Raw genomic sequence first — 13,335 nt, 5'->3', positions numbered from 1 at the left:
TTACATAACACAAAAGTGACAGACAGAGTTTGTGGTCAACTACTACTTAACTCTACTCATTTTTATACAATCCTGGGTATCTTTCTCTTACTCTGCATTGTTCTTAAAGATGATACCGAAAATTTCAAACTCACCTGTAAGAATCACCATCTCTGTTATAATCACAAAGTAGGTAATCCTTTCCACTGTACTTGTCTCGTGCAATCTTGAGGGGTTGATCTACTGATGAAAGGAGCTCTTCACACAGTGAAGGGACAAGATCAATTAAGTCACTTAAGTTACGTTCTATTTGCTGAGGTGGCAACCTACGCATTAAATCCAGTGCACAGTCCAGTTGTTGCTCCATCTGTATTTGGGATAAAATACAGTATTACTGAATATTCAATCAAATTATATATTGCATAGTAATAAAATTAAAATAGAACTTAAAATTTGCAGTGTATTTCTATAAAATTAGTCAATAAGTCTAAATATCCATATACTGTACTTTCCTGGTAACTTCCTTTTCAATAATGGATTTGTGAGTTATTGTTAGTAAAACATTCACACTAATAAAGTATCATAAACTTAGTACAGTAATTATAAAAAAAAACTTCACTGGTTAGCAGGTACAAAGTCAAGTTAAGTATACCTTAGTTTTACCAGACCATCGAGCTGATTAACATCTCTCCTAGGGCTGGCCTGAAGGATTAGACTTATTTTACGTGACTAAGAACCAATTGGTTACTTAGCAACAGGAACTACAGCTTATTGTGGAATCCGAACCACATTATAGAGAGAAATGAATTTCTATCACCAGAAATCAATTCCTCTAACTCTTCATCAGCCGGCCGGGGAATTGAACTCCGGTCCATCGAATGACAGTCCGCAGCTCTACCGACTCACCCAACAAAGAGCTTTATACCCCCATACAAAAACTGTGTAAAAGTCAAAATACAGTATATAGCTTAAATTTTATACCTATGAATAAATCAATACATTGAAAGCAAGTAGTTTATAAAGGAAGTACTTACGTAAATTACGCAAAAACTATTTCAAATTAATAAATAAATATGGATAAAAGTTGTAGTACTAAGCATATTGTATTTCCAAATTCTCACCTTCTCCAATATCTTTCATATGTTTAACCACCACTATCATTTAATCACCAAAGTCACTTATAAACAGAAAAGACAAGGGTCAGACCATTGCAATAACACAGAGGCTGAAGGTAATGCATATGATGTTTGAATGATCAGCATCCAAGCTCTCTCCACCCATCTGAGTTAGGGACAGCAAGATAAATTACTACCCAAAGGCTGCAAGCCAGTGTAAATCTATCAAGGACTTGGGCATTAACTGAACTCAAGAGCTGAATCTATGATGAATCAAAAACAAGATCTTACACATGAATAAATTATTATGCTTCCTACAACACACATCTCACCCCCCCAACTAAAACTTATCAATAAAGGTTTTTTAAGACATGGGTCATATAAGCCATAAGTAGCCCTTCAACTTTCTCTATTAACTCGCACATATGTCACACAACTGTTTCAATTGCTCTTCTGTTATGAAGAAAAAAAAAAGCAATTTTTCACTGTATTTACCACCAAGACTTATGGTGCTTTAGGTCAGGTAAGAAACCAGCTTCCTGTAATTAACCATATTTGATACAGTTAAGTTAGGATACATCCCTTATCATCCTTTATGTTTTGTGATCAATACGGTTCTAGCGACAGACATGAATTATCTATTTTTCTGACTGATTACCTAATTGGTTATTAATTTCTGACCATTCTAATTGGTGCCATTCACTCATTTTTGGTGAAACCCATCAAAACCTCAGTGGATCAAAGAATTAAGAATTTCTGACCGAATCATCATATAAAATATGTTAAGCAGCAAACCCTTGGACTGCATTACCTGCTTCCTCCTCCAACCAACAGATAACCATAATATATTGGTTATGTATTTGTAATTAAGGATGGCTGTGCCTTACAAACAAATGATGGACTGACCATACCACAACCTGATTACACCATATATTTAGTCCTGATTTATATTACAAAGTCTACAAGTTTTACTGTAATACTAATATTAATGAACTGAATGATGTAAAAATATTTTACATTATTCATTTTATTTTGATTTGTGGTTTAGTTGACAACACATGCTATACACTGATTTACTCTGACGATAGTATATACAGACTAATTTTAAAGACACAGCAATACATTAAAGATCAAATTAGGATTAAGTGAATGGCATGTGAGTGATTATGAGAAATAGGCTCACAAATAGGGGATATAATACATATAATTGATCCAAATGCTATTAGGTGAATTCTGCACACACTAGGCGACCTATTTGTTCAAAAGTTAGGGGTATAGCCACTCCATATAATGTAGGGTTTTACTACACATAAGAAATGATGGAAATGCAATATAGGCTATAACCTACTATAGCCGATTCACTTAAGGTAGATTCTTGATCCTATGAGACGTTTGTTTGGCGGCCTCTGATTGGCTGGTACTGGGAGGTATGCAGCTCGCTCACTGTTTCATTTTAATGTCTGTAGCTCAGAAAACTTGAAATATTTTTATATTTCTTCATTTATCTCACGTTTTACACAAGATAGGAAAGTTTAGGTCATGCCATAGGATTCGGTATTAATTGTACAACTAAACCGTGATTTCCTGAAATCAGTAAGATAAAACACAAAGGAATTACAACGAGTAAAAGTGAAGAGAGAAGCATTTCATTCTTTATACCTGTTTTTACATATCGTCGGATTTTGCATCATTCATGCGATCAAGATAAAATAAAACTTGTGTTTTCATACAATAAATTCACCCTGAATACGGTGGTGCTTTCAGATTTAAGATGCGTGTGATATGTGAAGAGAAAATGAAGAATATGTCGTATTATGTTGCATCCGTTCTTGACTCAGTTTGAATAGTGCCGAGAGACGGTGGTCTGCAGACTGCGAGACACCTTTGGACGTTGTTGGTCTTCTCAGCAAGAGCGTCCCGGTGCCGTTGACAGTTGCCAATTAGCGATATGAGAAGTTTGCAGTTTCAACAATATTTACCGCATTATTATGTCATTATACATTTTCTGTAAATAAATGCATAGAATTCCCATTATGAATGTCGAACACTTTCACTCCAATGTCATATATGTCCGTATGATTGTACTATGGACATATCTGATAAGGAAAAATGAAAAATCAAATGGATGCATCTGTATAATTTTTCATTCTTTTTATTTCAATAGGTAATGAAATGACTATATGTATGATTTTCCATTAATTTTTTTTTAAATAATGGTAATGACGTAACAAAATATGTAAGATTTTCTTTTCTTTTTGTTCATATAGATAGCCTAATGACATTGTCAAAGTAAGCCTACTGTATATGATTTTATTTTGTTTTATGACATAATACATCAGTATGAATTTCCATTCTTTTGTTTAAATATATAAAGCTATAAAAGTCTTCTGATTTGTCTCATTATCCTACATGCGCTATATAGTGATGCAGGGGTGTGGGAACATTTATGGGAATTACACTTACTCAGATATGTTCAGACACACGGACATATATGATATTGGAGTGAGTGTGTTCGACATTCATAATGGGAATTCTATGGATTTATTTACAGAAAATTTAATGACATAATAATACGGTAAATATTGTAGAAACTACAAACTTCTCATATCACTAATTGGCAACTGTCAACGGTGCCTCAAAGATCTCGCAGTCTGCAGACCACCGTCTCTCGGCACTATTCAAACTGAGTCAAGAACGGATGCAACATAATACGACATATTCTTCATTTTCTCTTCACATATCACACGCATCTTAAATCTGAAAGCACCACTGTATTCAGGGTGAATTTATTGTATGAAAACACAAGTTTTATTTTATCTTGATCGCATGAATGATGCAAAATCCGACGATATGTAAAAACAGGTATAAAGAATGAAATGCTTCTCTCTTCACTTTTACTCGTTGTAATTCCTTTGTGTTTTATCTTACTGATTTCAGGAAATCACGGTTTAGTTGTACAATTATTACTGAATCCTATGGCATGACCGAAACTTTCCTATCTTGTGTAAAACGTGAGATAAATGAAGAAATATAAAAATATTTCGGTCAATGTCCAGAACAACTCCGCGGTGAGATATAAGAAAATAGGTCACACTATAATTTTCACTATATAAAATAATAAAACTTTGTCTCTGAACACTTTTTGAGGAGATTCACCATATCCGAGATATTAATGATTATCTAATCGGCATCCTCGAAATCTTACTGGAGTTAGTTCGAAAATGAGGTTTTTACTTTAATGTTTCTCAGAAAGAGTGTAATGTTTCTCAGAAAAACTAGTTCCCCATCGAATGATTTTCGATTTTTGACTTATAAGGTTAGACAATACCTGTCCCCAACCCCTCCATAGCTAATATGGCAAAATTGTGGGTGTTTCCTCATCATAAGAAGTGGCCTAAAACGCTTTAAATATGAAAAATATTACATTTTACTTTTAATTTTGGTACTTTATGCATGCGGAGTTGTTCTGGACATTCACCAATATTTCAAGTTTTCTGAGCTACAGACATTAAAATGAAACAGTGAGCGAGCTGCATACCTCCCAGTACCAGCCAATCAGAGGCCGCCAAACAAACGTCTCATAGGCCCAAGAATCTACCTTAAGTGAATCGGCTATAGTAGCCTAGCCAATCCGTTGACATTGGTTTTAAAGTATTTCCAAATTTGGGTGTCTTCATTATAAAGTATGCTCCTCCTTGCCAAGTCACGCCTAACCTAAGTTCTATAGGTATGATACAGGCTACATGCCAGCCTACCCTAAGCTAAATGTTCGTCGACCCAATTACTACAGCCTAGCCTACTAGGACAAAACTGAGGCTGGGTTTAAGAACGGACGGGCTACTGAAAATATTCATTCGAGAGATGCATGACACTAGCGTGGGCGTTCATTTCCCTCGAATGGCACCTGCATAACGAAGGAGATGACTAAGACACGAGGGAATTTTACTTGAGAATTTTTAACATCGTTATAACACACTTCATCTGATGGGCGTACTCGAGAGAATCTCTCCCTCTCTCTCTCACCTGACCTTTTCTCTGCCCCTATTATCTTGGCATTACGTGGATTTGGGGTCAAAATTTATTCTCGGGATTGAAATACAGCGGACTTACCATAATATACGACTATCACAGGCAGTTTTTTTCGCACAAAAATATAAAGTTTAGTTTCTTGACAATCTGATGACTACACCTATCGGCTTCGTGTGTCACTCTCATGTGAGCATCTGTCGGGCCTGGGTGAAAAACATTTTCGTATTTCCTCTCTGAACGTCTTATTTCATGTATTAGCAGCGCTCTATTATTTATTTAGAGCATCGAAAAATGTCTATTTTATTTTTAATAGTCTGGATATTTTTATCCATAGAATAGCATCTCCTTTGACCCCTACGAGGTCACGTGACGTACACTTCCGGACTGTTTTGGTTGTGATTGTGTTCGTATTCCACCCCGTGAAAGCTATAATAATCCCCACCTCTGTTAAGTGTTTACGTCACCCTAAAAACCCTTACCATCTCGGAAGCCTTGGACCTACCAAACCCTTGAACGTGACTGAATGTAAATAAGCGTGTAATCTCTCCTCGACGAGGTGCTGCTGCTGATATTAACGAGAGGAGAACTGTCAGTCATTTGTCAAAACTCACCTGTGTGTGTGGTGTGTTGTGTACCTCGCATGGGAGTCTTGCAATTGTGTGTGTGTGTCTGGTGATTTGTTATTGTACCTCTGAAGAAATAAATTATCTCGATCTGTGGTATTGAGGTGCCTTCTGGTTGTATTTTGTGTTGACCGAATCAAAAATGCCTGCCCAGACCGAAGGTGGTGCGAAGGATTCCGGAGAACTGACCGAGATCCGGGTCAAGATTGCTTACAGTGGGTGAGTTCTTTGGGATTATTTTCATAAATACAGTTTAAAAAAAACAGTACCTCCATTACATGAGACCTAAACTGTTGCTATCGGGGTACTCTAAGCAATTGCCAGCTGGCAAAACAAGATACTCGGGTTGTTTAGTTGTTTGTTTGTTTCATTTGCCCAAATGTTTGTGTATTGTTTGTTTTCATATATATATATATATATATTATATATATATATATATATATATATATATATATATATATATATATATATATATATATATATCTGAAGATCAGTATCTCCATCACGTTTAGATCTAAACTATTCTTTGCTGATCTACAGGCAATTTCCTGTCGGCCAAACAAGGCACTTAAGTTGTTTACTTGTTTACTTCTGCCCATATCCGTCGCGAACGACTTTTGTTTGCCACACTTTGGTAAACAATGCTCATTAGGCTAGCTTATTTTGGAAGGACCACAAACTTGTTTACGATGGTGTAGTAGACGCTGGTTATGTATGTATTTAATATTTAATTGGATCAATCTTGGGACAGTTTTTAATAAAATGCCATTAGGCTGATGATCGTAGCCAGCGGTGAGTTTTCTTGCATAGAGGTAAACTGTCATAGGCCTACAGTCAGGTTTTCTTGTAATGTATTACTATAAGCAAGACAGTTTTTTGTAATGAAAATAAACACTAAATACTAATGAAAATCATTGTCAGCCTACCTCTTACAAGTTTTTACAGAGCTCTTCACAAAAAACCAGAATAATGTAAGCATATGCCTACAGTAAATGTTTACCTGGACAGTATGATTAATCCATTTCTTCTTCATTTAACGTGCTTTTTCCCATTTTTCATATGGGGTAAGCACGATGCCTTCTATTGAAGGACTTTGATTTGGCTTTTGGGGTAGGCCGTAGCCTCGATCGGCTGCCCTGCCTGAAATCGCTTAGACCCCGGTAGCACGTGTATATGTATCGTGCCAATCCCCAGCTCCCTTTCCCCCAGCAGCGCGGAGACGTGAGCGGTTTAGGCCGACAGTTCGAGACGTGTAAGGCGTCTGTTATGTTTTTAGAAAGATGTTGGAGTGGCTTTGTTTGTGTGTGTATTAGTCTGTAACACCCATTTGCTTTCAGCAAACCTATCCGTTGATTACATACATAATCCCGGGGTGTCTACACGGATAGCAAAGTGTCCGCCCTCTGACCGGCCGGCTGCGGATTTGAACCCGCAACACAGACCTCTTATGAAGTCCGAGTCCGCTGCTCTACCAACCGAGCCATCGAGGCTCCTATGATTAATCCATTTATGTACAAAAATTGGTAAAACAGGGTAACTGCACAGACTATTACCTCAGAAATTTATTTTTCCTATACTTTTAGTGTTGCAAATGAAGGGGGTGGTTTTGTTTTGTTTATTGTTGGTCAGTTGTTATTAACCTCATATCTAAACAACATGGTTGGGGACCCATTGGGAACTCAGGGTTTGGGTGGGGCAAATCATTGGGAGAAAGACCGACTGCCATGTTGTTGTTATGGAATGGTTCCACACATGTGGAAGTCATTAGGGAATCACATGTTCAAGAAGGGATTGGCTAAGGTAACCAATTATAAAAGGAAGTATGCTAACCTAACATACCCCCATCCTAACCTAACCTAGCAGGCTGTGTTACTTAGCTGTCGCCCAGACCCCTCAGTGAAGGAAACCACCTTTTACCAAAAGCTCCCCTTAGTAAAACACTCTGCATGCGCGATAGCATTCCAGGATGGCCAGTATACAAAAACATAACAGTTCTGATGTTAATTACGGGTTAATTACAGTTGACTGACAAAAAATTGGTAAATTATTAACAAGCAACCAAAATACTATAGGTAAAGTCAATTTCAAGTTTATACCCGATGTGGAACAACCCCATAGTTCTACCCAAAAAATTTTATTTTTTAGAGTACAATGTAGTGTACAGTTCTTTGCAGATTAACCGCATATATCCTTACAAGATTTTTTTTTTTAAACTTCACACTGGTCTTAAACTGGATAGGAAAGTTTTAAGGTTTTCTTGAATATATATGCTTGACCATGCTTATTGTGTTAATTTATTATTCAGTGGGCCTGAAGTCCTTATGTATATTGCATGTAGGATTCCATCCTACACAGTTCAGCACCGTATGGTACCTCAGTGCAGCTGCTACAATTTAGGAGTAATCCTTTGTTGAGGTGTTACATCCCTTATTAATCTCACTTGCCTGAAGGCTAAAGAGGCCAGGATCCTCGGCCTGTTCTGTGGTAAAAGTCCTTTGACACTGAGGCTACCATACATTAGGCTGTGGTGAAACATAGAAATACAGGTGAAGCCATATGACAAAAATAAAATAGATAGCTGAAAGGCTAGTCCTTAACATTTTAGTTTTAGGTCAAGCCTAGGCCATCCATAATTTACTTAGGCGTAGGTTATCTAAAACTTACATAGGCCTAAGCGTCTATAATTTACAATGGCCTAGGCCATCTGTAATTTACATAGGCCGAGGCTATCCATATTTTTTTCAGAAAATACTCATTAGATATAAACTGCAGTACCTTGTTTTGATGGTGATGTGCGTTTCTCACACCCATTTGTAGGTGTGATCAGGCTTATCAGTTGACAATCCCTTGATGATTGTCAGTAATGCAAATTACAAAGTTGATGTGTATATTAGTATAAATTCTTCATTATTTTCTATGGCTAAAATATACAGTACTGTATATCGAATAATGGTATTTTATCAATATAGTGATTAAAAATGACTTGTGTATGTAGGCCTTGGTTGGTTATGGACCAAGGTTGAAAATGGCTTGTGTCTGTAGGCCTTGGTTGGTTATGTACCAACTTAGAGTATCCACGGCCAAATCCACCATGTTTATGACCCACTGACATTGTACATGACCGAAATTATTTTCTCAACTTGATGAATAATAGTGTCTAATTGAATAAAATCGTTGTGTGCTCATCATTATGATATATAAGTGAAATGGTAACATTTCCTAAATCAGCCCGTCAGCTTATCAGATGCTTTGCTGGAGATATCCCACAGCTAACAGTAATTCCATGTTATTTCTAGGCTAAAATATAGCCTACCATACTTTACATTTATCATTCAGTTTAGAATTTGATTAGCTAGGCTAAATGCATCATGTGTGAAAAGGCTGCTTATAGAAACTGCCACCATAATGAACCTGATGAGCAAGGAAGTCTGTTAAGTTGGTTAGTTACTGTGTTTTATTTTAGCCAGTTAATTGATGTCTAAGGTCAATGAGGGGTTGCACATCTGGGGAGCTTAGGAAATGTGCTTTAAAAGGAGAAAATAGTGCAGATTTATGATTGCATGATAGTTTCTCACACAAAGCTCTAAGCTCAGGGTAGCCTGTGTTTTTACATCTACTTATTAGCCTATGTAGTTTGCCAGGTTTTGAGCAATATTTTCAGTGTTGGCCTAAGCCTGAACTATTTACTGTGCTTTCTCTTCCAATCATAGGCGACTCCTTTTAATAGGAGGGTGGGGTACCACCTTGGAGAACCAGGTTTTTTCACCGAATAAAACAAGTGAATTGCCTAAGCATATGGATAATGTAGAAGTTTTAATTTCTTCATATGTTTCTCCAAATTTTTAGTTTTTAATTTTATATTTTTAACTGTGTGCTGTGTATTCAGGGATTCTTCCAGTAGCTTAGACGATGTCTACCCTGCTTAGCAGAGACAGATTACTTTCATCTGTTTAACCAGGAACTCTTTCAGCCCACCTTAATAGCAAGATTTTACTCTTCCCAAATAGGCTTTACCAGTACAGTACAGTAGTGTACTTCATTTCTCAAGTTATATTGTATAATATTAGTTCTGAGACTTGGTTCACTGCTCTTTAATCCACATCACCAACAGGGTCATGAAACTTAACAAGGCAGGCCAAACTAATTCATTTCCCAACTTAATGGCTGAGGTGGCTGATAGTGTTGTTATAGGTCACGTGAGGAACCTTGCACAGGTTACTGCATATAGCCTAGTGTGCCTTGCACATCATGCTTGAGGTAGTACCAAAGGTTCTTTGCAGCATCTCCTTGGCTCAAGGTGCATTGTTTTCTTCCCTTACTTTTTATCTGTTATCTTTTGCCTGTTGTTTCTTAGCTGTTAACCTACACTAATTTAACTTTACCTTTCTCCAGTTTTTATCCTACTTAAGAACAAATCCTCTGGAAGAGTCCTGTGGGAGTGGAATTGTGTTGTGTAGTCATGTAAGACTAATTTGTAAGAATTACAATAATGATTTCGACATGAGGAAACACACTTTGATGTTTTGTTGTTATGAACTAAAGTCAAAGGCTTTTTATTTTTTTATAGGTGCTTCATGCTAGTCATAAACTTGGATTCATTTAGACCATTTTAATGCTGTTGTTCTTGGCTATTAAGTACATGGCTTGCAATACCACAGATGGTCTGTGAAGATTCCAAACTGAGGTTGTCGAAGTTCTTGGTATGCTCTCTAGTTCCTTTTTACTCTCTCAGACCTTGTAACTACATTTTTTCTTGTATGCCAAGTATACATGTTGTGTATATGATTATTCCTCTGGAAACAGACATTTCGTTCATCCACATTCAGAGGAGCTAATTAAACTAATATTTGGTCATATTTTTACCTATGGTACAAATTCACATATTAACTCCACCATCATTACTTAATTGATGGTACAACTTTAGTTGTAAATTGCTCAGTGAACTAGAAAGCTTTGCAAATTGTAGTAAAGAAATCAGTTATTATGGGACAATCTCAAAAGTTGATTTTTAATTATACTCAGATAATCTTCAGTCAGTAAAAGCTTTTAGCATTGATTATGAAAAGTAAGTTTCACTATATTTGTTACTCTTTACTTTTAAATCATTTACAGTAGCTGCAATACATTTGTTTCTTTGAGTCCCTATGCAAGGACAGAAGACCAAGAGTATCATATTCTGAAGTTATTGCTATGGCTGTCCTAAAAATTCAAAAGAATTAATTTCTTTTTTTATTTCAGAGAAGTGTACATAACCTACATCCCCCCATGCCTAGAAGTGGAAAGCTTGGAGCAGGAAATACGTGCAATATGCAAATTTGATGCAAGTCAAGTATTCACAGTGAAATGGGTGGATGAAGAAGGTTAGTATTGGTTTAGATTTAAATGAGTTTTGACTAGGTTTGAGATGCTAGGATACAAACCATTGCCTTTCATCTGGATATAACTTCAGCGAAAAGTGGTTTTGTTTGAAGTTTGGTGACAAGGTGATTAACTAGTGCCGGATAGATGAGGTTACTCACCTGTCAGTTTCTTCTTTTTTATGCTGTTGTTGATTCAAGGTTTCCATTGCTGTTGTCACAGAACTATATGTGTTTGTTCAGCATATGAGGGATACTTTAACAACAATTAAACTTTTTTTGTGTGTTTCTCTTCCTTTTTTTTAAAGACCAGGTTTATTGTATTTTAACTATTCTACATTTGCTTATACAGGATACTAACCTCTGTCATTATGGAAAGACTTTAGGTTTGGTTGATAGAGAAACATTATTATTTGTTACGAGAGAATCCAATAGATGATTTTTTATGCAAGATTGGAGTGTTCTTATGAACTTCTCCAGAGGAATGCTTAGGGTTAATGTCTCTGGCCTTCCTGTTCTCTCTTTCTCTCTAGGTCTTTGGACTGCAGAAGAAGGGGGTTGGGTGTCAGAAGTTTCCTGTGCTTGTATGCTACACATCTTCATGGGGAGCCCATGTCCCTGCTTCAATGGCTCTCATGACAGATTTCCTTTTTCATGTTTTTGACCCAGAGCTAAACTATTGTAGTACCTCCAGGTAATGAAGGGTGGTGCTGACATTTACAGCACTCCCATCCTTTTTTTTTAGCTGTATCCCCATGAGTTTGTGTGTTTTATATACATCTGTTGCTGATTGTTTTTACTTTCCATACAGATTAGTATCTCTTAGTGACAGCTGCACACTGGTTTTCTGGCTTAATTTGGACCAACTAGGCTTAAGTGTATGCATAAGTAGGCTGGGACAATGTCTTTGTTTATGCCAGTGCCCAGTGCAGTCTGTTTCCTGTGCATTGACATTGTGTCGTAAGTGGGGCATATGCCTTACTGCTTGGGTCAGGTGCTGCATGTGCCTGGCACAGAGTTAGGTCCCTCCTGGAAGTGCCCATGTTTTCTGTGACTGGAGCCCTGTTCAGGGACAGCTGTGTCTTATGCAGCCTGCACACTACTCTCACCATTCCCTATACCTGTATACATGTACTGTGTGCAGAATATGCCTGACATGAGTTGAGTCCTTTTCAGGTGGAAAGGCTTTTGATGCAGCCCATTCTAATGATTACCTTTGCTTGGTTCCTGCTATTTTTGTCCAGTGTGGCCAGCGCCTTCCCTGATGAGTGCTTTGTAATTTGTTTTCGTAAGATCTAAAGAAGGTGAATGCAGAGGTACAGCACTGCCTTTAGCTCTCACCATCCTTGCAGTTGGTTTTTGGTCCCTATTAACCATACAAAGTAAGTACTCATGTTGCCAACCCTTATTTTCACTGATAGCCCTGCTTCCCACGCCCATCTTAATGTTTGGGGAGTGCAGTAATCTTTTACAGGCAACAGAATTCCGTATTTTGAGGGGAAACTTCAGCTTCTTCTTTGTAAAGTTACTTAGAACAATCAGTTGCTATGCATGGCAGAGGTTCTTCTTTGGCAGCTCTGTCATTCCGGTCAGAGGTCAGATATTCTTCCATAGTAGGTGACGCCAGTGTACATAACTTCACCTTAGGGTTTGAGATGATTTTCTTCTAGACTTGCTTAAGAAGGCATCACTTTTTACAGTCTTTGCAGTCTTTATTAGATATCCTTTGGTACTTACCATCTCAGCTACAACAGCTTGACTTCAGAGTCAGACAATATGCCATTTTTTATATAGTTCAACCATCCGTATGATTACAGCTGCCACTCCCTCATTCACTTTATGAGGTGTGAATGGTATTCAGTTGCCTATTCCTAGGGATGGTTCTGCTCTGGTCTCCTTCACAGGAAGTCTAGCACAGAATGACTAATTACATGTGTAGTGCAACATGTGTGATGCCTCGGTCACGTTGCCTAGCCTTTCTTGCTTCATTTCTTAAGTGCCAGTGAACAGAATGTGAGCTTGGTATATGCATCCCTTCCTGACCCCATGTCCCTTGAGTCAACTCTCCAGGTGGTTTTAGTGAGGGAAAAGACCTAAATTTTTGTTAAATTTTGTTCTTCTTGACCATATAGGGTGTGGAGTTGTTTCTAACAGCTTTCAGGTAGAATTTCAATTTATGTATCAAGGGTAGAACCCTGATGTCCAGGCTTCTTTAATTGTTCTGGAAGAGGA

General features: G+C 37.4%; 2 protein-coding genes across 4 annotated transcripts in view; one reads left to right on the top strand and one right to left on the bottom strand.

Moving 5' to 3' along the window:
• The window catches only part of cpb (F-actin-capping protein subunit beta), a 32,763-nt gene that overhangs the window by 11,988 nt on the left and 7,440 nt on the right, over positions 1–13,335 (bottom strand). The window contains exons 1-2 of one of the 3 annotated variants that reach the window (XM_067101111.1): positions 5,735–5,848; positions 135–346 (exon numbers count right to left, since the gene is read on the bottom strand). In XM_067101111.1, the coding sequence (XP_066957212.1) occupies positions 135–346 (212 nt within the window). In that variant the 5' untranslated portion in view covers positions 5,735–5,848. Of the gene's footprint in view, positions 1–134; positions 347–5,204; positions 5,338–5,734; positions 5,849–13,335 lie in introns of those variants that run through there. The other 2 variants (XM_067101104.1, XM_067101095.1) reach the window with 2 other exon arrangements.
• The window catches only part of LOC136836617 (atypical protein kinase C-like), a 289,297-nt gene continuing 281,786 nt past the window's right edge, over positions 5,825–13,335 (top strand). The window contains 2 exon segments of the mRNA XM_067101084.1: positions 5,825–5,965; positions 10,985–11,106. Coding sequence (XP_066957185.1) covers positions 5,889–5,965; positions 10,985–11,106 — 199 coding nt within the window. The 5' untranslated portion in view covers positions 5,825–5,888.

This window comes from Macrobrachium rosenbergii, chromosome 4, assembly GCF_040412425.1.
Source record: "Macrobrachium rosenbergii isolate ZJJX-2024 chromosome 4, ASM4041242v1, whole genome shotgun sequence".
Lineage (NCBI taxonomy): Eukaryota > Metazoa > Arthropoda > Malacostraca > Decapoda > Palaemonidae > Macrobrachium > Macrobrachium rosenbergii.
This window is presented reverse-complemented; position numbering and strand designations above follow the sequence as displayed.